The sequence below is a fragment of the Nanorana parkeri genome, unplaced genomic scaffold, assembly GCF_000935625.1.
Source record: "Nanorana parkeri isolate BGI_ZX_2015 unplaced genomic scaffold, ASM93562v1 scaffold537, whole genome shotgun sequence".
Taxonomy (NCBI): Eukaryota; Metazoa; Chordata; class Amphibia; order Anura; family Dicroglossidae; genus Nanorana; species Nanorana parkeri.
The window spans coordinates 961,490-986,444 of NW_017306805.1; the positions used below are offsets into that span (position 1 = coordinate 961,490).

Sequence of the window (24,955 nt, forward strand, 5' to 3'; positions counted from 1 at the left end):
CAAGCACATATAGAGCCGCCGATCGTCTATATGTGAAACACCCGGTAACGGGTGTTTGCATTGCACGGGCCTCTTCTGCCCGTGCTCGCCCGCTAGGGGGCGCGCGTGCAAGCAGAAAAAAATGCCGTCTGGAGACGGCAACCCGCCAATGCTGCAGTGCCGTCCGTCTGTTTTTTTACAACGGGCGGACGGCAACTGGTTAAAGATATTCACGAAAATCTCAAACTTCACAATATACACTGCCTGTCTAAAAAAAAAGTCAACACCTGGATTTAGCTAAGCAAATAGATAAGGGCCTTCCATTAGATAATAAGTCTAGGTTCAGCAACGTTATGTTCCAAAAAAATGAGGTCAGCTGCCTACCTGAATATACTGATTGATCAGGTTTTTCCATCAATTAATTTTTTCTTCCCTGATGGCACATTGGGTATATTCAAAGATAACAATGCCAGGAGTCATCAGGCTCAGATTGTGAAAGAATGGTTCAGGCATTATGAGACAAAGGGGGTAAAGTTGACCTTTACCCCCTTTGACTAAAAATTACATCAGTATACAGCTCTGCATGCTGATATGAGATCATCTTACATTCATTAGCTAAACAAACATATGTTTCTTTTACTTACAATTTGTTTTTTTCCACTTCCTGGTCCACTTTGGGACAAATGATGTAATTGTGCCCAAGCATTTCATCCTGGGAAGATTACATCAGCAAAGTGCAGAGCTGGGAAATCTCATGTGTAATATCATGAGATCTCAGGAAAGGGCATTTTCTTCCCCTGAGATGATGTGCATGGTTACATGTCTAGTCACATGTGCCAGAGTCCCAGGAAGTAAAGGGAGATCTAGTAACCTGCTCTTAATTAAAGGGCCACTGTCAGAAGGCTGGGGAAGAAAAGAGAAATAAGGTATGCAAAGAATACAAATCCGGCAATTATCTAGAAGTATGTGTTTGTAGATTGTCATTAGTAAACATTTCTATAGGTGTGTTTGTTGTTATTTTAAAGATATGGGTAAAGTTCCTCTTTAAAAGGAATATCGGTGTACAGACATTTTGATTTTGTACTACACTTGTGGACCAGTGGACACCAGCTGCTGACTAAAACACTCCATTTGCAGCTGTTGTGAAAGAACCCTAAAAGTTATTTTACTGCTTGTCCGACATATGTAAACACATTAGTGTGCATGATCTGGGTACAGGGTCACTTCAAGCTGTAGCACATGCATTAGTTGTCATTGTTATTACCCACTCACTCTACTAAAATAATTATCCTTATGGCAAATAAGCATTAGCTCACTAATTTGAGCTAATTAGCTTAAAAATGTAAAATAGCTCAAATGTACTTTCTACAGATATGCAGATGTCTAGCTATGATCAGGGCCGGATTTACTCTCTCTGCTGCCCCAAAGCCAGGTCCTCAATGCGCCCTCATACACGCCAAAACTCCCCCCATGGAGAATGGCAGACCTGCAGGCTGCATACAAGTGATCTCAGCGTCATCACCGAGATCACTTGTATAACACAAGCGGCGGCTTCCCCGCTGTACATTTAGCTCTGCTTGCCCAAAGCAGGGCTAAATGTAGAAAACAACTGCATGTCCCGGGCATTGGGAGATAGAAATTCCTCACCCCTGCTGCCCCTCTACTCCCTGCTGCCCCAAGGCCGGGCCTTGGTTGGCCTTGTGGGAAATCCGGCCCTGGCTATGATAGAAATCTAAACATCAAAATAGCAGGAAACTGGATTTGTAAGGAAAAAATACAATTTTTACAGAATAATAACCTAAAGGCAAACAGTCTGCCACAGATGTTCAGAAGCGTTCATACAGATGTATAGTATATATTTATATGACAAAAATATCCTCACTCTGCTCTGCACTGTTGCCTGCACTTCACGACTTAAGGTGCCCATACACCTTACGATTATCGGACGAAACGATTTTCGTATGACGGCCCCATCCTGCCCCGATTATCGAAAGGTTCAATCAGCGGTTGGTAAAAAAAAACACCTGGACGACTTGCGGTAATTAACCGCAATTATTTTAGTTTGCGCATGCGCAGTGTTAATCGCACGACTTTTGACGGATGGAAACGCCACCAACCATGCGAACATCGTACGATCGACCAAAGTTTTCAAACATGCTTGATCGTCAAAGTCGTACGATTGTACAGTACTATCGGTCGGGCACTCTATTCACACGTTACGATGGTCGTACGAAAAGTCGATCGCATACGATTATCGTACGATAATCGTAAGGTGTATGGGCACCTTTATTCACAAATGCAGGCAATGGTGTCAAATCAGTGTGATTGGAGAAGAAGCTGTTGCACATTTGTCTCTTTCACTATGACCTGTCAGTTCCCTCCTAGTGGTACTGCAATTTGCCAAAGCCAGTTGGGTCAAGGGACGGTAACACAGCTCTTAACTGGCCCTCATTTGGAGGAACAGCTCCTGTTTTTGGACTATATCCCTTTTTTAGAGGGAAAAGGGAAAAAGGGATTTAGTCCAAAAAGAGGAGCTGCTCCTTTGGCCCTTTTCCTATTTAAAGTGATACTAAAGTCAGCTTGTATTAAGCTATTTCATATGCTGATGAAATCACTTATAATGGATGCTGCTCCTTGATGTTTAAATGTTTTAGCTTCCTGCAGAATCAGCTGGTCCCCTGAGTACTGGCACTGACAATGTGTTTTAGGGTGGCTCCTTTCCCTTGCAGGGTCCTATGGAGCCACTCTTGTGTGTACTAGTTAGCTGTGTGTGTCACCATAGACATACAGGCATGGCAAGACAAGCCACTCCCTGCCTCCACACCTCCCTCTTTCCTTCTCTAAGTAGATAAGACAGCTGCTGCAGACTGTGCTCTCCCTTGTGATCTTGAACTGGACAGGAAGTTTAGGGATGCAGAGCTGAAAGAGATGGAGTCAGCTGCTCTGAAACATGATGATTGTAAGTGCTTGGGCAAAAATAGAAAAAATACTTTGCTTAGTCTGTTTGATCTGGATTCATTATTTCCAGAGTTTAATACTACTTTAAATGTCCCTCTTGTAGGCCCATTTTATAAATAAATGTACTATTTAGCTGATAAAAGTAGCACCGCAGCACAGTGGGCGGTGTAGTGGTTAGCACTATTGCTTTGCAGTACTGAGGGTCCCTGGTTCAAAGGACACTATCTGCATGGAGTTTGCATGTTCTCCCTGTGCTGTGTAGGTTTCCTGCGGGTACTCTGGTTTCCTCCCACACTCCAAAGACATGCTGGAAGGTTAATTGGCTCCTGTCTAAATCGGCACTCTATGTATGTATGAGGGCAGAGATTGTGCAACTATGTAAAGTGCTGCGTAAATTGTCAGCATTGTATAATAACCAATAATAAATATTGTATCGGCTATTTTAAAATATCCTAACACATACCCCCCCTTCCCTATGACAGCTGGCAGCTAAAATTGTTGATGGCACTTTCTGCCTCAACCAGCACAGAGATTTTACAGCTCGCAGGACAACAGAGAGGGAGGGAGTGAGTCTAAAATATGGTAGCTTTCTTCAAAGAGACACAGATTCTTTAATTTCCGATTTAGAGATAAAGCTTAACGATTTTTAAATATCGTTTTATAGGAAGAAAAAGGAAAACAGTCCATGAAAAATATTTACAGAAACAGATATTACAAAAAATGGACGTTAAGCAGCAACACAATAAATAGGTTTTCAATGGAAAAGTACTTAACAAGGTTTATGTGGTCTTTGGTCCTAGAACAGCAAAATCCATTGTTCAATCTGATGTATTAAGGTCATCAGCTCTCGTGAATGACCTTTAGTGATCTAACGTGGTTTAGAAGAAAAATGGAAAACCCTCTGCTGCCAATTCAGCTTTTTAGTGGATCCTCTACATCAAGGGTGCCCACAATTTTTTTTGTTAAGATATACTACTTAAATGACGAGCTACATGAGATCTACCAACGAGAAAAAAAACTCCCTCGCTCTCTCTCTCCTCGCTGTCTCTCCTCTCTCTCCTGGCTGTCTCTCCTTGCTCATCCTCCTGGCTGTCTCTCCTCTCTCTACTGGCTGTCTCTCCTTGCTCATCCTCCTGGCTGTCTCTCCTTGCTCTCTCTCCTTGCTCATCCTCCTGGCTGTCTCTCCTTGCTCTATCTCCTGGCTGTCATTCCTTGTTTTCTATCCTGGCTGTCTCTTTTTGCTCTCTCTCCTGGCTGTCTCTTTTTGCTCTCTCCCCTGGCTGTCTCTCCTCTCTCTCTCTTTCCTGGCTGTTTCTCCTCGCTCTCTTGGCTGTCTCTCCCGCTCTCTCTCCTGGCTCACCTTGCTGTATTTTGCAAACAGTGCAGTGCAACAGGCTGTGTAAACTAATAATCTTTGGTGTAATACATAGCACTTCAACCACCAGTATCCACCAGAAAGGTGTCAGGGAGCTTGGCTCAGCAGACTCAGGCTAATAGGTAATCATGTGTGCACAGCTAAATAAATATACCAAAATGGAATAAAGGGGCCACCATTCACACCCTTTGTGATCTACCAGCATCAGTTTTGAGAGCTACTGGTAGATCATGCTCTACCTAATGGGCACCCCTGCTCTACATCATAGATATCCAAACCCTGGCCCTGCAGTTGTTGTGGAACTACAAGTCCCATTAGGCATTGCAAGACTTTGACAGTCACAGGCATGACTCCCAGAGGAAGATGCATGATGCGATTTGAAGTTTCACCACAGCTGGAGGGCTGAAGTCGGGCTACCCCTGCCCTAGAAGGTGTGTACAGAAATGACATAACCAAGCAAAGGGTCTGAGTGGTGAGAGGTAGAAATGCTGAAGGTTTCCTGCTATTTTTAGTAGACCCTCCCTCCAGGCCAGATTTCTAAATGCATCAGTAATTGCATATAACCATCTGTTACAGTCTGATAACCAATATATTACTGCATAGCATGAAATCCCTGTTTCATAGAGACTGAACATTTTTATGTATGGCTTCCTCAGAAGGAATAATGTAATCAGCTTCCTTTACATTATAGCATAGTCATGTGGGGTATCAAATGAATCATGATATATCTATGCATTCACATAGATGATTGGACTAGTAAGCACTTTTGTATCTAGATCTATAAATTATGTGTAGATTTTTAGTATGAAAAGGGCTGCTTCAGGTCAAAAGAAAGCCAGACTCAGAAGCCAAGTGCTACACGCTTCAGGGTACAACTGGGAGATAAAGGGGCCGGAGTGGAATGCCCAGTTCTTAAAGCAAAATGTCTTCAATATTACAGAACAAGTCCACTTGTATGGGACTACTGCCACTAGCTATACCGTGATCTGGCTAAATAAGAACCTTCACAGACACTTGTGCTTTCAAAATCACTTTCCAGCTTTTAGATGTTCCTGCTTTAAAGTGGGTTTAGCTGCGTTTCCATGCGTGTAGCCACCTTTAGAAGTTTGGGGATGGCCCCTTCCTGTTCCAACATGACTGCGCACTACAAAGCAAGGTCCATAAAGACATGGATGAGCCAGTTTGGGGAGGAGGAACTTGACTGGCCTGCACAGAGTCCTGACCTCAACCCGATAGAACACCTTTGGGATGAATTAGAGTGGAGACTGCGAGCCAGGCCTTCTCGTCCAACATCAGTACCTGACCTCACAAATGCGCTTCTGGAAGAATGGTCAAACATTCCCATAGACACTCCTAAACCTTGTGGACGCCTTCCCAGAAGAGTTGAAGCTGTTATAGCTGCAAAGGGTGGGCCAACTCAATATTGAACCCTACGGACTAAGACTGGGATGCCATTAAAGTTCATGTGCGTGCAAAGGCAGGCGTCCCAAACTTTTGGCAATATAGTGTATTTCCAAATGCATGTAAATGTGTGAATGAGGTTCCTGCCTTTCTCTCCCTTTATTACACATTTGTTCTGGGTCTTTAACACAGGAGTGCTTAATCCAGACAGAGGCTAGTATCATTTCCTGCAGGCTAGTAATGACAACCCTGAAACTTCTCTTATAAAGTTTTCACACCACAGCAACAGCACATCACTTCAGGCTTCTTATACACAACACAAGGCACGGCACCGTGCAGTCCACTAACCAAATCTAACTCCGCCTACACCACACCACGCCCCCGCTACACCAGCTCCACTCCCCGCCTGACTGTACCGTCACATGATCGTGACGTCACCCCTATTCTAACATCTCCGTGGCTGTGTCCTTGCCGGGGAGAAACATGGCGCCTGCCGTACTGAGACTTGTCAAGTGAGTCCCGCACTGTAATAAGTCTATGAAGAGACGGTTTTCAGCTTTCAGGCTGCAGTTAGTAACAAAGCATTAGCCGGAGCTGACAGAGATAATGGGGCTCTGTACGACTTTGAAGGAATACTTAGCAAGACTTTGTATGTAATAAAATGTATGCTTTTATTTTGGGTGGAGTCTGAGGGGTGTAAGGTAATGGAATGGATAGTAACCCGTGACAACCAATGCTTACATTTTACTGAGTTTGTTAAATGGTTTCTTCAGATTGGGTGCCAAGCATGCTGTAACTTGCATCTGAGATGACACTTGTGTACCCTAACCCAAAATAAGGCAGTGTGTGACCTTTTTATGTCACAGAGATTCAAGGATACTGAATAGTATACATTATTGCAGTGTTTCTGAACCTGTCGAACCTAAGGCCTCGCTCACACCATCCTCAGTGTGTTCCTGCCCGCATTGCGGCCGACTCAGTTCATTGTAGGGCGGGAGGGGGCGTGGTGGTGCATTGAAGTGAATGGCACCGCAGCCACACCCTCCGGTCGCACGGGAACGCAAGGCACATCAATGCCTGCGGTCCGGTCAGAAAAAAATCTGCAAGTACTATTTTTTTCTGACCGGACCGCAGGTATTGATTTTCCTTGCGTTCTCGTGTGGCTGTGGTGCCATTGACTTCAATGCACCGCCACTCCCCCTCCCGCCCCACAACAAACTGAGCCAGGCCGCAATGCGATCGCTCCAGTGCGTTCCGGTCACAATTGGGCCGGAACGCACTGAGGATGGTGTGAACGAGGCATTAGGACCCACAGTTGTTCTTGGTCATTGAGTCTTGGCCCAAGTCACACTGGGCCTAAAGTGGTGAAATAGTCTCATCTCTCCCCGGGCCCTATCAATGCAGCAGGGGGTCCGGGTGACCTGGGGAGGGAGGGGACTGCTTCAATACACAAGGAAGTCTCCCGTGCGCTGCCACACTGCGTCCCTGCTGAATGGAGCAAGAGAGTTTAAGGACGCTGTGATCCACTGGAGAAGGGGTTGCGACCCACGTTTGGATCAGAACCCATTAGTTGTGAAACGGGGCAGTAATGTATATCTAATGGCAAAGCGTTTGTTACTTTAGTATAGAGTCAGAAAATATGGAAATCTATGCCTGGTTTTCACTGTTGTCTGAAGATTTACTATTTTTTTAATGTACTGGTCATCCCTGAATATGGGACAGAAAGTGATGGGGAATCCAAAATTTTAGGACCTGTTCACTCCAGCCAGCCATGCGAAACGTGCAAGTGCTGGTCTGCAATGACAGGTACTGTGCCAATGTGCCGCTTCAAGCACATTATACTGTTTATTTTTTTTAGAACTTTATTGAAATGACACACGCACGTTGCAATTCAGTTTTACCACGTTGCACCACTCTGTTGAAAAAAGTACAGCATGCCGCAGAACGGTGGTATGACCTGTGCTCATTTAAAACAGATCAAATTGTATCGTGTGTGTGGGGGGGCTGTGCTGACCACTTTTTTCAGTGCCACCCCAACGCTTGTGGTGTAAACAGGCCCTAAGGCCTGGTTCACACCTGGGCATTTTGTAGCGCGTTCGAACGCTCTGCAAAACGCTCAAACACAGAAATCCCATTATTTCCTATGGGTATGGTTCACACCTGGGCGTATTACAGGCCGTATGAACACGCTACAAAACGCCCTACCCCCCAAAGAAGTACAAGAGCTTCTTTGGGGCGTTTTTGTTGCGCGTTTCCATTGGGATACAGCCAAGTAGCCCTCGGAAACACGCGTTTGTCGCACCGCAAATCGCTGTAAAAACACGCATCACGAAACACGCGACAAACGCGCATATTCGATACGCCTAGGTGTGAACCCAGCCTTACAGTTGTATCCAGAACAGGGGGTGAGGGGCAATTTCCAGTGGGGACATCTTCCTCACCCTGGAGAGATTTCCTCTCAGTTCCTGTTGTGTCTCTGGAGAAGGAAGTAATGGGAAATGTACTCTGTGGGATACTAGTATTCTACCCCATAATGACAAAGTCAAATCAGAATTTTAGAAATGTCTGTGAATTTATTAAAAACAGAAAAAACTAAAATATCACATTGGCATAAGTATTCAGACCCTTTACTCAGCACTTTTTTGAAGCACCTTTGGCAGCAATTTCAGCCTCGAGTCTTTTTGGGTATGACGTGACATGCTTTGCATAGCTGGATTGTGGGATTTTCTGCCATTCTTCTTTGCAAATCCTCTCAAGCTCAGTCAGCTTGGATGGGGGCCGACAGTGGACAGCCATTTTCAGGTCTCTCCAGAGATGTTCAATAGGGTTAAAGTCAGGGCTCTGTCTGGGCCACTCTAGGACATTCATAGAGTTGTCTTGGCTGTGTGCTCAGGATCATTGTCATGTTGGAAGGTAAATCTTTGGCCCACTCTGAGGTCCTGGGCGCTGTGGAACAGGTTTTCATTGAGGACATCTCTGTACTTTGCTCCATTCAGCTTTCCCTCAACCCTGATCTGTCTCCCAGTCCTTGCTGCTGAAAAACACCCCCACAGCATGATGCTGCCACCACCATGCTTCACTGTTGGGATGGTATTGGGCAGGTGATGAGCGGTGCCTGGTTTCCTCCAGACATAATGTTAGGAATTGAGGATAAACCCTTCAGATGCTTTTTTTTTTGCAAAACTCCAAGCTGGATTTCATGGCCTCCGTCTAGCCACTCTGCCATAAAGGCCAGATCGGTGGAGGTCTGCAGCGATGGTTGTCCTCCTGGAACTTTGTCCCATCTCCACACAGGATCTCTGGAGCTCAGTCAGAGTGACCATCAGGTTCTTGGTCACCTCTCTTTCTAAGGCCCTACTCCCCCCGATTGCTCAGTTTGGCCAGGTGACCAGCTCATGGAAGAGTGCTGGTTGTGCCAAACTTCTTCCATTTGAGGTTTATGGAGGCCACTGTGCGCTTCGGTACCTTCAGTGCAACAGACATTTGTTGTAGCCTTCCCCAGATCTGTGCCTTACAATAATCCTGTCTCTGCAAGCAGTTCCTTTGACCTCATGGCATTTGTTCAAATACGGTGGGGGGTATTCATCAAAACTGGGGCAGAGAGAATCTGGAACAGTTGCCCAGGGCAACTAATCAGCTTCTCTCTTCAGTGTGTTCAGTTAAGATTTGAAAATGAAAGAGAGATGCTGATTGGTTGCCCTGTGCTTCTGCTCCAGTTTTGATAAATTCCCTTCAGTATGCATTGTCAGCTGTGAGGCCCTCTATAGAGAGGTGTTTCCCTTTCCAAATCGTGTCCAATCAATTTACCGTATTTTTCGCTCCATAAGACGCACTTTTTTCCCCCCAAAAGGAGGGAATGGAGCGAAGCCCGAGACATGCAGTTTCGGGCGCCGGGCGAGTAGTTTTTTGTACATTTAGCTCTGCTGAAGCAGAGCTAAATGTTCAGTAGGAGCCGCTGCTCGTTTAATACGAGTGATCTAATGAGATCACTCGTATTAAAACCGAGCGGCGGCGATCGAGATCACCATAGAGCAGACGAAGAACGGACGTTCTTCGTCTGCTCTGTGTGATCACTGAGACCGTGGCACTGAAATCACAGCGCCACCTGTCTCAGCGGTCACTAACTGCAGCTTCTGTCATAGAAGCTGTGACAGAAGCTACGGTCTGTTGAGTGCTCAATAAGGCGCATTGGACCTCCTGCGTCCTATGGTCTGGTGCGTCTTATGGAACACAAAATACTGTAATTGGCCACAGGTGGACTCCAATCAAGGTGCAGAATCATCTCGGCAACGATTAAGAAAAAATGGGAGGCACCTGAACTAAATTTCAAATGTTGTTCAAAGTGTCTGAATCCCCCATTGTCTACTCCCCCATTTCCTGTGCAACATTCCCTGGCAACAAAGCCTTGCCCCATCTTCTACATACACGACAACACCTCCACCAGGCATCCACACACCAGAATGCGTGTCCATTGTGAAGAAGTTATTGCTGTACAAGAAAGCAAAGATTGGAGGAACAGACAGTGGGACAGGTGAATATAAAGCCTATTCTTTTGCAGGTCCTGCTTTGTTCAGAAGAAATGAAACTCTGTAAGAACTGGTAAAATTCACCTCTGGCCAGTTTTTTTTTTTTTTTGCAGAGTATGAAAAATAAAAAACAAAAAATAACTCTGTGTGCCCTGTAAAATGTTCCAGTTTCAATGCACTGTGAGAAAGGGAACATTGAGCAGTTAAAACATTTATCTAAAAAAAGAGTAATATGTGATGGGCAGCACAGGCCAGGTCAATGGGTTTCCTCCCACACTCCAAAGGCATTCTGGTAGGTTAATTGGCTCCTGTCTAATTTGGCCATCATATGTATGTGTGTGAGATAGGGACATTAGATTGTAAGCTCCTTGAGGGTAGGGACTGATGTGAATGTGTAAAGTGCTGCGTAAATGGTCAGCGCTATATAAATGCCAATAATCAATAAAATAACTTGTAATTCCTCATTATAACACCAGAAAACTTCAGATGTGCACATGGTCTGCTAAGACCCCATATACAAACACAAAAAGGGTGTATTTTCTGACACGTTTGGTCAAAAGAGTAAGAACATTACAGTGCGCTAAGAAAAACGTATAGACTGTCATTTCTGACCTCCATCTAAGAATGCTAGTTTCCTGGCTATTTCTGCCTCTGTTACTAGGTCACTGTCTCATAACAAACTTGAATCAACTTTCAACTTGCACCAAATTTTCTTCTCTGCTTACTTCCAGGGTAGGAAGAAAGTGTTGAAGCTAAAGAATCAGCCAGACAGCCTAAAAACTATAATTTTTAGCACAGATTTGAATTGCCCCTCTCCTTCTCAAAACATTTGTTGATTACTTTATTTCCAGTTGATATGGTTCTTAACTGTTCATGTTCCTGTTTACTATATTTTAGATTTACCACAAAAGCTGTGCTAGCTGGAGGAGCTGTCTATGTAGCGTATGACTATGGACTTCTAGGAAGTGGTAATCGGGGAGAAGAAGCCTTGAAAAAGACTACAGCGGCTGTGCCTCCTGCTGTTCACGAATGGGCAGACTACTTTGGTTTGCAGGTATAGTACAGTGGTTTAGAACTTCAAGCTGGTTGCACATAATGCCTCTAGTGTATCGAAGTGCCCGGTTTTGCAGCCTGGAATTTAAACTAAACCTGTGCTTTGCATACTTGACTTCCTTTTGCACCTGTGGGAGCAAAATAATGTATTGGTTAAGCTATGAATTGCCAGAGTCATAGTTCACACATGGTTATAGACAAGCCTTGTGAAGGCACTTATTGGCCCATGCATTTACATGGAGTGAGTTGAATACTCTTTCATACCCATAAGAGACAAATATTTAATTCAGCTCCCAATGCTGAACAGAATAGTGGCAGAGCAAAGAGAACTTAAGTATATGTTGGGGGGTGGGGGCTTGGAACAATGTCAGTACTTCTGCTCTGAATCTTGAGGATGAATTGGCCCACAGTGTCTGCAGCTACAGATGTCACTGATGTCTTGTGTTTTATTTAAAGTTAATTTACTCCTAGTAAAAAATATTTAAGTACTTGAATGTCCACAGCATTCATGACAGTAGTGGACATCTTGGTAAGTTTAGGAGGCTTCAAGTGCAGCCCCTGACATGTCCAGAAGCTCGCACCATAGTTTAGTTTTTATAAATGTCCTATTATTATTTTATTAGGATAATAATATATCTATTTTGGGCAAACTGATGCTCATCTAGAAAGCTGTTTTTGAGAAGTTACCTCCCCCGGGTCCTTTCTTTTGTTACGAAGCCAAAGTTTTAATTTAATTTTTCATTTGCAACATTACATTGTGACGCACCAAGAAAACCTAACCTGTTTGTGTAAATTGTTAGCATAGCATTGAAGTATGATCATTTGTATTGCAATGAGAAAAATAAATCTAATGATCTGCGCTTATAGATAATAAACTGCTAATATGGGTGATGAAACTGCCACAAAACAGACCAAAAGGTCCCAAAAATATAAATGACGATTATGCGGCGCTAGATACCCTATTAAACTTAAATAATAACAAATCTATAAGATACCCAACAATCTTAATAGTGAAACATAATCAATAGTGAAAAATAATCAAGATGTGCCACAAACAAACTGTAATGATTGTAAACAATGTGACCCCAGACTGGATAAACAACCATCCAGATATGCATTATCACAATGGATAATTGGTGACTTTATAATCAAACTCAATAATAAATCTTTAAAATGTGATGAATGTCAATTCAAATTCATAATTCGTCCTTTGAATCCAAACTCTAAAAAGTGCTGGTGCTTAGTGGTCCTCCCAGTGTAACACACGAAGCCCCCCGAGCAGTGCACACTCACCGCATATACATCGCTTTTACACTTTACAGGTGACCTGAAGTCGGTATTGGATCAGACAGTTTTCAGCGTCTCCTCCCAGTTGTTTAGCGAATCTTGTTTCCCATATAATAAAGAAATCAAAAGGAGCTCCTCATAGTGCAGTATAACTCAAGCGTTTATTATAAACAAAGTAAAAACGCACATGTGTATTAAAAACGGTCAGTGTTTCATGAGCTCCTGTGCTCACTGCCTCATTGACTGTGACGTCAGATAGGCGCGCCCCAGTGCGTTTCGTGACTCAGCACGTTTTCAAGGGGATAGCAGGTCTTATTTAGGTTTACTAGGGTATCTAGCGCTGCATAATCGTCATTTATATTTATAATGAGAGAAATAAGCATGTCAAGGACATTTCCACATGTTTGACATCATTAAAATTCTGAATTACATTGTGGTCTTTGATTGTAGACTTGGTAAAAGAAAATGTCATCCAGAACATCCATTGTAATTCTTAAGACCTGGAGGGTTAGTGAAGAGGGGGGATTTATTTTAAATGTATTTATCATTTATTACATTTTATTTATGGGGTATCTTAATCAGGTCAGCGGAAATCTGATCCAGCCACCTTATGCATTCCTGCATCAATTGATCACTTCCACAAATAATCTATTGTCTCTGTGATCAGCAAGCAATATGAAAGCGACATGTGATTTGGCCCCGAACTATACCAAATTCAAGTGTATATAGGGTGTGACAGCTAGACATGTAAAACTCATCAATGTTGAATTATCTATGCATTTTAATGCAGGTATTTCAATTTCCCTGGCAAATGCTGCTTGTAAAATGCACCAATTTTCTATTTGTATTTTATTAAGCTGTTTAATGGCCGGTTTACACCACAAACAGTGCGTTCCAGAGCGGTCAGCCTCTGGAACGCACTGCATCACAACCCAGCTGGCTCCCTTTGTTCAGGGGCAGTAGGGGCGTGCATTTAAGTCAATGGCACCACAGCCACGCCCGCCCGCACCCGAACGTGTGGCACATATGTGCCTGCGTTCCGGTTCAGTGCGATCTGCAAAAATAGTGCTTGCAGCATTTTTGAAGATCACACTGGCTCGGAACGCAGGCACTAATGTGCCACGCGTTCAGCTGCAGGCGATCGCACTGCGGGCGGGGGGCCTGGCTGCGGTGCCATTGACTTCAATGCACCACCATGCCCACTCCCGCCCCTGAACGCAGAGAGAGCCGGCTGAGTTGCGATACAGTGCGTTCCAGAGGCTGATTGCTCTGGAATGCACTGTTGGTGGTGTGAACCAGCCCTAATGCATGCCAAAGCAATTAATCGCATGTGATTGCTAAATGTTCCAATCATGTGGAGTTAATTGCTGCAAGATCCTACTGCATGCTACTTGTTTAGCTTACTCCATAGGGAGCCATTTGCTTCTTCTGCTTGAATAAAGTGTTGAGGGTTTAGAACCATGGTTTTTGCCTGTCTGTGTCCTCGTTCTGGAAATTCAATCTCTCTATCTGGCTTGATCACCAATGTTACCTGTGCTAAAAGCAAGAATAAACACACAATTGAATTGTCACCAGAACAGGAATGGAGGGGAAATCTTTCAATGGGGACACGTGTTCCTGGGATAACTGTCTAAGAGGGGATTCCCCTCACATTGGAAATATATCCTCTCATTTCCTGTTAGTAACCCTCCCTGACTCCAAATCGTTAGTCCTTATCCAAAAAATAAATATACTTTAAATATCTTAGTAGCAAAAGATTAAAGGATTAGTTCACCTCTAGGCCTCATTCACACGAGAAACGGCCGGCACGTACAGCTCCGTGCTGTGTGCACGGCTATATCGGGCAGCTCCCGGGAAGGACAGGGGCTGCATGTGACTAGTACGCAGCCCCTGTCCTTCTCTTTGGGACTACGCGGCCGTATGCTGCCCTACGTTCACCCGCCCTGCACGTCGGTGCGGGGGGTCTATACTCGTATGCTGACAGGATGTCCAAGCCGGGAAACCCGCACCCGTATGGACCTGCACTTGGGGTCAGCGTAGTCCCATAGAGCAAGACAGGGGCTGCATACTAATCACACGCAGCACCTGTGAATGAGGCCTTATTTTACAAACATGGCCTATGCAGTCAAGAAGCCCGAGTAGGTACCAATTACTAAGCAGCTTTTAAAAATCGCACCCCCAACATCACGTTAGCAAGCGCCGTCTTTTGTCAGAGCCCTTCACATGCATAGTGCGCATTTTCTCCTGTCGCTATGGCAGTGGAGGGAGTGTATTGCACATATGCGGGGGTCTAAACAAAGACGGTGCTCATTCTTGTGATGCTGGGGGTCGAGCATCCAGCAGGTGGTTCATCCTGGAAACAGGAGAGGACAGAACTATGGAGAACATTGTGAATTTTTCCTGCCAGGCTTTGGTGCGGGCACAACTAGTCTACAGGTATGGAGGATACATTGCTGAAGATTTTTAAAAGCTGCTTAGTTAATGGCCTACCTACTGTGAGTTCTTGACTGGGTAGGGCTCTTTTTTTAGGTAACCCTTTTAATATCTGTGTAGCGAAGTCCCAAGGCCATTGCAGTAACAAGTGGTATTTTACCCTTTGTGACTGCAACACAGGGCATAAACCACATTCAAAATAAAGGGCACCACGATGAGCTTGTGTTTTTAGTGAACCACCTGTGCTTTGTATTGTGCTGGTGCATGAAAAGGTTTGCTTTCATAGGTTGGCAACCAATTTAAAATGCCTTATCAAAGGAATGTTAATGTGCAAAGATGTCGACCTGCCCTACGGCTGACTCCATACAGCAGCTGTCTCGCTCTCACTTGCCAGAACGGGGAGGTGCTTGGGTGAGCACGATGCTCATTTGTGTGAGGTGGTAGATCTGTGACACACACAGAAATAATTGCAGGTTCAGGAAATAGTGTAACAGTTTCCAGGCTGCTGAATATCTGTGATGCCAGCAGATCAATGGATACCTCCAGATAATTTTTTATTAGGTATACAGTTCAAATATGACTGCACGCAAATATTGTTTTCCTTGTTGTAATATCACACTGCAAATCGTCACACTTAAGCATTCTTTGCATCTTTTAAAAGCCTTGAAGCAATCATTTCATTTTTATATCTACTGTTTTAGTCTGGCTCCAATGATCAGTGTCCCTGCAATACCAACATCCTAAATGGGTGGACAGATTTAAAAATGTTTCTGCAGATATGTCATTAGAAGAAGATACAATGACTCAGTCCTGCTGCTATCATATATGTTGGGAATTCATTCAGATGAAATGGGCAAGGAATATCAGACTGTTTTCTGTGCATTGTTATAATAACACAGTTTAGCTGCTTCAACCTACTGTTGAAGCAGCAAGACCATTTTTTTAATGGGACTTCTAATTATATATAATTATGTCAACACTCTGCTTTTCATCATAAGAAAAACAGTAAAATATGATTACATTTCCTTTCACAGCTTCCATCTACACCAAAGCTTGACTTTTCTCTCTGCGAGTCATGGAACTGGGGTAAATATGATCCTAGTGCCTCTGTATAATGCATACAGTATTTGTTTTGTGCATTTTGTGAAACCAGTATATCGTATTTCATTTTTCATCTTGAAATGTGCCTATACATAAGGGAAATGTGATCATTTGCAATCTTGAAATTCAGACCCTCAGATTATTTCACCCAGCATGCATGTTGAGTTTTCTTTACTGACTGTGAGGGTGTAAACGTGCAGCTTTGTTTTACTCTTTAGGGCAGGGGTAGGAAATCTTGGCACTCCAGCTGTGGTGAAGCAAAAAATCCCATTCTGCCTCTTGGAGTCATGCCAGTGGCTGTCAATTTTGCAATGCCTACTCTTGGATTTTTGGAGGAAAAAAAAAAATCCATGGACTGTTTTTACATTTAGACGAAGAAGGAAAAAAAAAATTTCCCTTAAAAGTGGGGCTACCCTCTCATAGCAACGGTTATCTACTCTTTAATGTCTAGGAGAGCTGTGTAGAGACTTTTTTATTTACCTGAACCCCGCAGGCCCTCCCTCACTGGCATTTTGGAGGCCCGCTAACATCATCACATACAATGAAGACCCTCCTGTGCTGAACTACAGATCCCATAAGGCATTGCAAGCCACAGGCATGACTCCCAGAGGCAGATGCATGGTGGGATTTGGAGAGCCAAGGTTGCCTACCCATGCCCTAGACCATGATGGCGAACCTTGGCACTCCAGCTGTTTTGGAACTGCAAGCCCCATGAGGCATTGCAAGGCTCTAACAGCCACAGACATAACTCCCAGAGGCAGATGCATCTTGGGATTTGTAGTTTTGGCACAGCTGGAGTGCCAAGGTTCGCCACCACTGCCCTAGACAGTCCACAAGCCAGAGCAGAGGTGGGGCGGGGTGAAGTCATTAATGAGCAGTGTAGGGAGTAGCACTGTTACTTCAAAAAAACAGAGGATGGCATTGATGGCTCATTATGCAAATTTTTCATTCCTGATTATTGTGGTGACTCTCTTGCTTCACTAGTTAGTCACTAACCCAAACAGGTATGCAGATATTTTGGACTTTGACTTTACTCATCTTCATACTTGTTCTGGGTCATGTGCTCAACGTATTGAAACTAGGTCAGCATAACAGCCAGGCATCTAGCATTTTCAGGTCAACCATGACAGTCCCTAGATTTCTTTTAGAAGCAGTTTACTTTAAGGGCTTGTTCACACCATGCCCGGATCATGTCCAGACCAGAACAGTTTGTTCTCGGACCAAAAAAGCATCCCAATGTATGTCTATGGTATTCTTGGGCTCTGTTCACACCAGTGCAGCCCATTCCAGACCAGACAAAAAAAAAATACCGCTTGTATCATTTTCTCTGGAATGCATGGAAATGCATAAAAGCATACAAACGCACTGGACTGAACCTGAAAGCCTATTTTAAGCTATTAAAAAAAAAAACCTCCCGGAACGTGGGAGGATTGCGGCAAAACGCAATGCACCGTGTTCCAGGTTTAGCCTAAGTGTACTTATGGTCATCTGCCTTCCACAACTACTATTTTATTTAGGTGAAGAAAAACTTTAGAGCAGCATGTTAGATTGGTGTTTGTTTGTTTTTTCTCCTACATGGCTCTCAGTAGTTTAGCCTTGCCAACTTTGACATGTGTTAGAAAAATTGTACTCATCTCTGCAGCCACTTAAGGTGCCCATACACCTTACGATTATCGGACGAAAATTTTTGTCCGATCGCATAGTCGTACGATTTTCATACGACAGCCCCATCCTGCCCCGATGATCGCAAGATTAATTTAGCCGTAATCAACTAAAAGCACCTGGACGAAATGCGGTAATTGATTTGCCGTATTTTCGTTAGCGCAAGCGCGGTGTAGATCGTACGACTTTTGACGGACAGAAACGCCAGCAACCTTACGACAATCGTACGATCTGGCAAAGTTTTCAAACATGCTTGACCGTCAAAAGTCGTACGATTGTACAGTAATGTCGGTCGGGCACTGCTATGCACACATACGATCATGGTACGAAAAGTCGATCGCATACGAAAATCGTCCGATAATCGTAAGGTGTATGGGCACCTTTAGTGTTAACTCTAGCAGGTAAACTCTTGGGTTGTTATATCAAAGGAGTTGAGAATCATCACTGATTATATTGTAGCTGAGTGCACTCCGAATGCCCAATCATGTGTATATGAAATGAATAGGAATTTTCTTTTCACATGATAAGATAAATATAGTGACTCTGTACTCAATTTAAGTGAAGATTCTCAACTCATTTAGTGAATCAGCCTCACTGTAATTGTTCTTGCAGGGTTCAGATTCTCAACTCATTTAGTGAATCAGCCTCACTCTAGTTGTTCTTGCAGGGTTCAAAGATCATGTATATGGGCACTCGGTGAAGTCCAGTTCTGTTTACTACTAGTACTAATTCTTTTTACTGTCCTCTTGTTTTCAGGGGTGCAGAAGTCTGTGTCTGCTCTCTCATCTGCACCAACCAAAGTTTGTGAGTACACAGCAGACAGCTGGAAGTATGTAAAAGACTTGGTGAAGTGATTCCTGTGTATATAAGAAAAAAAAATAAACATTATTTATACCGTTCTGGTCTCTATTGCGTGATTTGAATAAAGTGCAACGTTGTCTTTTTTTTTTTATTCGAAAAAATAATTGATCGGCTTTGCAAGAAATTTTGGGGCAGAAAGATTTGTGATTTTAAATACAAATGAAGGGTTGACATTAATGATTAAATTAGGTTGGGTGGATCTGTTGATATAATAAAAATCATCTGGTCCTTAGCAGGTCTTAGAATTAGGTAAATACAACCTCAGATGAACCTTTTCATAATTTAATAGGAAGTTTGGATCATGAAGAGAGAGCCTCAAGGCAAACCATTATTGTTCCTTTAAAAAAACATCCATATTGCTCTGTGAATCCTGGGCCATTGGTGTAACCCTATGGTTAGCGGTTTATATAGTAAATCCTGTTTTGACAGAGCTCCATATGACATACGCCCGGCCCAAACCTGCTGTATATCAATCACACGTGACTATACACAGTTCTGAACCAAGTGTGGCGTCACAAGGACGTGGCGATCATCACCAGGGTTGGTAACTCCACAGTTAACCCTTTACCCACAAATGTTGGCTGCCACCATGTGTTTTTTTACCGGAAACACAGACCGTGCCCAGCAAGTGCTGTGACAATTTAAAACACTTAAATAATGCCTATGCTACCGCTGTCCTCTCAGAGAGGAATATGACAGGATTCACTATACACTGAGTGGCCAGTTTATTATGACTACCTGACGTTTTTAGGCAAATTAGCTATAATTTTGCGCTGAAGTTGCTAGTGGGCCAGACCGTTATAAATAGGGAAGCAGTTTGTTTACCACCACAGTAGACGTGATTTTTTTTTCTGAAGATATGGGTAAACAACGCGATTTAACAGCCTTTGAACATGGGATGATTGTTGGCGCTCGGAGACATGGAGCGAGTATCAGCAAAACAGCAGAGTCTGTTAAATGTTCAAGAGCAGCTGTTGTTAAAGTGTTTAAAGACTGGACTGCCAGCCGAAAATCTGGGTCTGAACGTGCGAATTGTGGCCGTCAGCGACTAGTTAATGTTAGGGCAGAACGGAGAGTGGCAAGACTGGTACAAGACAACAGAAGGGCAACAGTGCAGTGTCAGATTCCTCGCATCACCTTTCAACATCTCGTGGAGTCACGAGGCGGCCCAACAAAGTCATCTCGTGGAGTCATCTCGTGGCCCAACGAAGTACTGATGGGATGGTCATAATAATCTGGCCACTCAGTGTATAGTAGCGCTCTTCACACAGGAAAGGATACTTTAAGGTCGTATGTAGAGCGTAGAGATAAGCTTAACGATTTTTAGGTTGTCTTTTAATAAAAGAAACGGTGCAGAAAATATACAGAAGAAGATATTAATAAAAAGATAACCGTAAAATAAAAGGAGAATACTCAACAGTCCTGGACTTAAAAGTTCTGACAGAGTTTAATAAGCAAAATAGAAGTCCGAAGAGCTCTCCTTCAAGCGAGCTTTCAGCAGATGATGTCCGGAGATTAAAGGGGAACACTTCTGCGATGTTAAGACTTCTTGATGTTGCTGGAGTTACATTCCTGATGTTTCAAAAACAAGAGCCTCTGTAGCTGCTTCACAGCATCTTTTGTCAGCCCTCTAGCGGTTGTCACGGAGCCGGCCCCTAGGGAAGGGCAAGCAGGGGGGGATGAACCTTTATTTAATACTATCACCACCCAATTCTAAATTATGAAATGGTGCTGATATTGTAACTCAGGTTTATGACTTTTGGGTGAATGCTGGGTCACCTGGGTCATTAACTCTACCAGACCTGCTTGTGATTATATTAACTTGTCCGCATGTAATAGATGAATGCCTGGTTGTATGTCTTTAATTAGGGCCGCCATAAAAGGTTTAGAGGTGATTTGGGACTCTCACTTGTGCTGGGGGGGCAATAAAGATCACAGGCCAGATAAGCAGATCTTTGTTCTGTGGAATGTGGATGGACCTGGCAAATGACAGCCTGCATTTGCTCTGAACTGGGGACAAGAGAATGCTATTTTTTTGTTGTTATCAGACTTAATCACTATTATCGTCACACTACACACAGCGAGTGCTTTTCACTCACCTCATAGTTCTAGCCGACCTGTGACAATGAGACTGTCACAGGACGGCTCAGTAGATCGGGAAGTGAGCGAACACATACCGGCATTCGCTCACCTCTCGATCCTGTCACGGCTCTCTGCCGTGACAGGGGAGGGACTGGATTCCCCCGCTCCGATCCGCCAGCGCTGACTGTCGGAACGGACGGGGGAGGGGGCAGAGCCAGCTGTCACTCACGCAGCTAGGCGGATCTCGACATCGATGTCGGGATCCGCTCTGGCTGCGGCGTCTCAGAATACCGCGAGCTGTAGCTCGCAGTATACTGAGCTTAGGGTGACGGGAGGACGCTAGTTTGTGTCCTCCCGTTACCGTAAGGAGAACTATGGGGAGAAGCCCTGACCCCATAGTTCTCCTTTAATGCTCTCCTATCCTGACTGAACACGATTTATACCTTGGAAAAGTAGTTTTTATAAACATCAGAAGGGTGTTTGTAATCATACAGTCCAAACATGACAGTTGTGTTGACTGTGTTCTGGTAACTAGATGCCGTTATCTGTATGCAGCTTTTGCCAGGCTTGGCATTAGGGATTGGTTTTTAACTGGATATGCCTAATATACTATGCTAAGTGCCAGAGTCTGAGCTAATGGCTGCATCTCAAATCTATTCACCTAGTCAAGATGCACTAAATAAGGGCCCCCTATTATACATAATTCAACTGAGCTTTTGGTTGCCAAAAACATGGTCACATTAGATTACAGAGTGTTTGGATTCAAATGTAATTATTATATTGGCAGATTACATGATTCTCTTCCTATCGAAGCATCACGGTTCTTTAACAACAGCCTTGGATGTCATTAATGAATCGGTATTACTCGAGACTTACAATCAATGGTTCCAAGTCAAAGATTCTTGCTATTGACAGTCCCTTTAGACCAGCTAGATTGGGCTACACAGTTCCCATATTTGAGGATTACAAACGAATATACAGATGTTAAGCTAAAAAAAATGCTTGAGCCAAATATCCACTTTCAGCAACTAGTAGCATACACTTGATCAAGATTTTATTTTGCTTAAAATTCTCTGTGATTCTACAGTTCCCTCTGTTTGTCTTCCAAAGAGTTTTTAAAAAGCTCAATTCCATGTCCCTATCCTTTTATCTGGTAAAGCACCAGCCCATGCCTCAACTACAAGAGTCTGCAGAATCCCACAGTGAAAGAACTTCTGTATAGAAGCACAACTGTGCAACTGGTTTATTCAGCCCACCACACATAAACCTTAGATATGGGGGCTTGGCCACACAGATGAAACTTGTGTGTAAAACCAGGGTAAAGCCATAAGCTCCGATAATGCAATACACCGATCAGCGCCAGAAAGACCAACCTTAAGCCAGAACACTTCACTACGCATCCAGTAGAAGCTGCCCCGTTCCAGTCGCTGAATTCAGAAACCTACATAGAAAACAAAAAATAACCGGGCGCCTTTCCTGGGGTAGGGAAAATCTTTTTTATTGATTAAAAAGTATACAGAAATATACTCAAAATTGAAGCAGTATAAAAAAACATCGAATAGCAATCCTTGATGAAGTTGCTGCTATAAATGTAATGGAGGAGACACTCAGGAGACTCTTCTCACAGAGTGCCACTGCTTAACGTGCTTTCGGGGACATGTCCCCTTCCTCAGAGCTTAGACAGCCCAGCTTTCTATGTGCTACTTTATACTCTAAGGGTAATCACAACATCAGTAGGATCGAAAACCCACCAATTGTGGCTCGGCCTTATGTTGCTAAGGAAACTAGTTCATAGCGAATTGCAAGGAGCTGGGCGTTTATTGAGAAACTCACCCCCATTACCCCACTGAGCTGGCCGTTTGGGGGGAAAAACAAATAAAACAGAAATAGACAAAGAAAGAAGAAACTGGAGGGAAGTGAAAAAACTAGCTAGCCTTTGAACCCCTATTCAGCACATTAGACCACCCAGGTGCCTTGTGTTTAGTAGATTGACTTGTGTGTGAGCTGTCAGCATTGGGGATCCACAGAGTCCCATTCAGCCGGCGGACAACAATTTGACAGGCTGAACTCACATACATAGGCCGGACACTCAGCTATAACCTATCGAACAACTTAAAAGTTCTCTACGGCTTCCAATGTGTATCAGACTTGGGAGTCGTCTGGAGAAACTAACTGGGACGTGGTCTATGGAGCGTGAAAAAATGGATCAATACCACTAAAACCTTATAACTCCATAAGTTGTAAGCTGACCGTTCCAGCTATCCAAGAATACTATACACCACAGTCCCACTAAGGAGCAATCTTTGGAAGCATGAGCTCCAAAAACTGGAACTATTTCATTAAATGCTAGACGTAGAACAACAATAAGGATGTTGTCATATCCTTTCAGCAGCAAGAAAGTGGATACACATTCCTGGGTCACTGTACTATGTTCCCATCCCTTTGTGGACCCAAAGGTACTCACAACTGCAGAAGTTGGAGGATGTCCTGTGTTCAGACACTTGAAAGCAGAATGATGACCCAGAAAAGGATGCGTTTCTCTCACAGCAGAGAAAAGGCATCCATCACCAATAAAAGACACTAGCACTAACTGAGACCGCCTGGGGTTGGCAGGAATTATAAAGGGTTATCCTAATAGCTTTGATTTGCCAGTGTCCAATCACACAACAGTAGCTGCATAACCCATTGGCCGGGGGGTGGGGGTCAGGGAAGGGCCCAATCTCTTCGGGTGATGGACCAGTTGACACCCCATTTCACCTTTTTTGTGTGTGTTCTCATGCATGTTCTTAGCCTGATAAAAGGTAATGCAGCCACCAAGGACTGCTAAGCTGCAATTTAATACATTTTTGGGTTCAGTTATGCTTCAAGTGAGGGGCTTTTTGTTCCTTTTAGGCCACCTCATCATAACCTGTCAGATTGTACTGTTGTATTTATCAGGTATAAACAATTCATACATGACCCCTCTCCAGTCCATGCTCAGATTTCCTGCTCGTCATAAATACTCCGTTCTTGCTCTGCCTCTTCATTTCTCTGACTGCAAACCTGCTGTACCTCACACCTCCCAAGCCATGCTCCCACTGGTCCACTATCAGATTATGCTCAGACTCTTTTTTTTATTCCCTGTCCACAATTAGATCCCATTGACTTCACTTTCCTCCCCCATTCCGCATTAATTTCCTCTCACTTCCCACTGTCATGTCCTATAATATCTCCCCCACCTCCACTTCAAAATATAGCCCAGTGTATTTCCACTTTTGCAGCCAAATTAGAATAACCTACTGAATATTTCTTACAAGTTCGTATTCACATAACATAATTTTAAATAAATATTTTAAAATTATAGCTCACTTTTTTACTGGGTAATTTCTGAAAACTCCAAGACTGAGTTTTTTCCCCCTGCTATGTTAAAAATTGTCCAGAATAGCTTCCTGTCTGCCCAAGGGCCTCCTCCAAGGAAGCACCTTTTTTAAATACTTATTTTCATGTATGTTGTATGGATGGGAATACATAACAAACATATACTGGAGTTTTCTCAAATGTGTTTGGAAAAGTGGAAATACACTTTAAGTAGTATACATATTTTGTTGTACAGGGATACTCCACTGGTACAGCATGAAAGTATATAGGTAGCTGGAGGCTGCTGACATCACAGCCAGCAGGAGATAGGTTGGGAGGTGCTATATTAGATTAGGTTCGGGGGCTGGGGAAGGAGAGCCTGTGGAATTTCCATGTAAAGCTGTGTATGTGTGTGTGTATGTATGTGTGTGTGTGTGTATATATCTATATATATATTAATATATATATAGATATATACACATACACAGCAAGAAGAAGACAAAGGGTGGTCCCACCAAACATTGATTTGATTTGGATTTCTCTTCTGTTCATTTACTTTCCATTTTGTTAATTGATAAAAAAAATAAACTATTAACACTTTTATTTCTGAAACCATTCTTACTTTACAGCATTTTTTCACACCTGCCTAAAACTTTTGCATAGTACTGTGTATATATATCTATATATTGTGGCATTGCGTGGCAATACCACGGTATAATGTAGCATCAAAGTCACCCAGGACTCCCAGCAAGAGGGGCTGAGCGGCTCCAGGAATGTACTTTTACCAGGAATGAGCTGGCTTTACAACTCCTTCCGGGTTTTCTGGATTATAGTTGTGATCCTGGAGCCGGGAGATTTCTAAGCGAACTGGGAGGGAAGAAATTTCCATTCCTGGGCCCGG

The 24,955-nt window shown here is 43.5% G+C and overlaps 1 protein-coding gene across 1 annotated transcript; it reads left to right on the top strand.

The window, feature by feature from the left end:
• Positions 1-6,134: 6,134 nt before the first annotated feature.
• On the top strand, positions 6,135-18,670 carry CUNH19orf70 (chromosome unknown C19orf70 homolog). Its single transcript, XM_018561679.1, has 4 exons — positions 6,135-6,225; positions 11,137-11,293; positions 16,047-16,098; positions 18,532-18,670. Exons 1-4 carry the CDS (start codon positions 6,197-6,199, stop codon positions 18,627-18,629), a joined length of 336 nt encoding a protein of 111 aa, XP_018417181.1. The 5' UTR covers positions 6,135-6,196; the 3' UTR covers positions 18,630-18,670.
• The last annotated feature ends 6,285 nt before the right edge of the window (positions 18,671-24,955 follow it).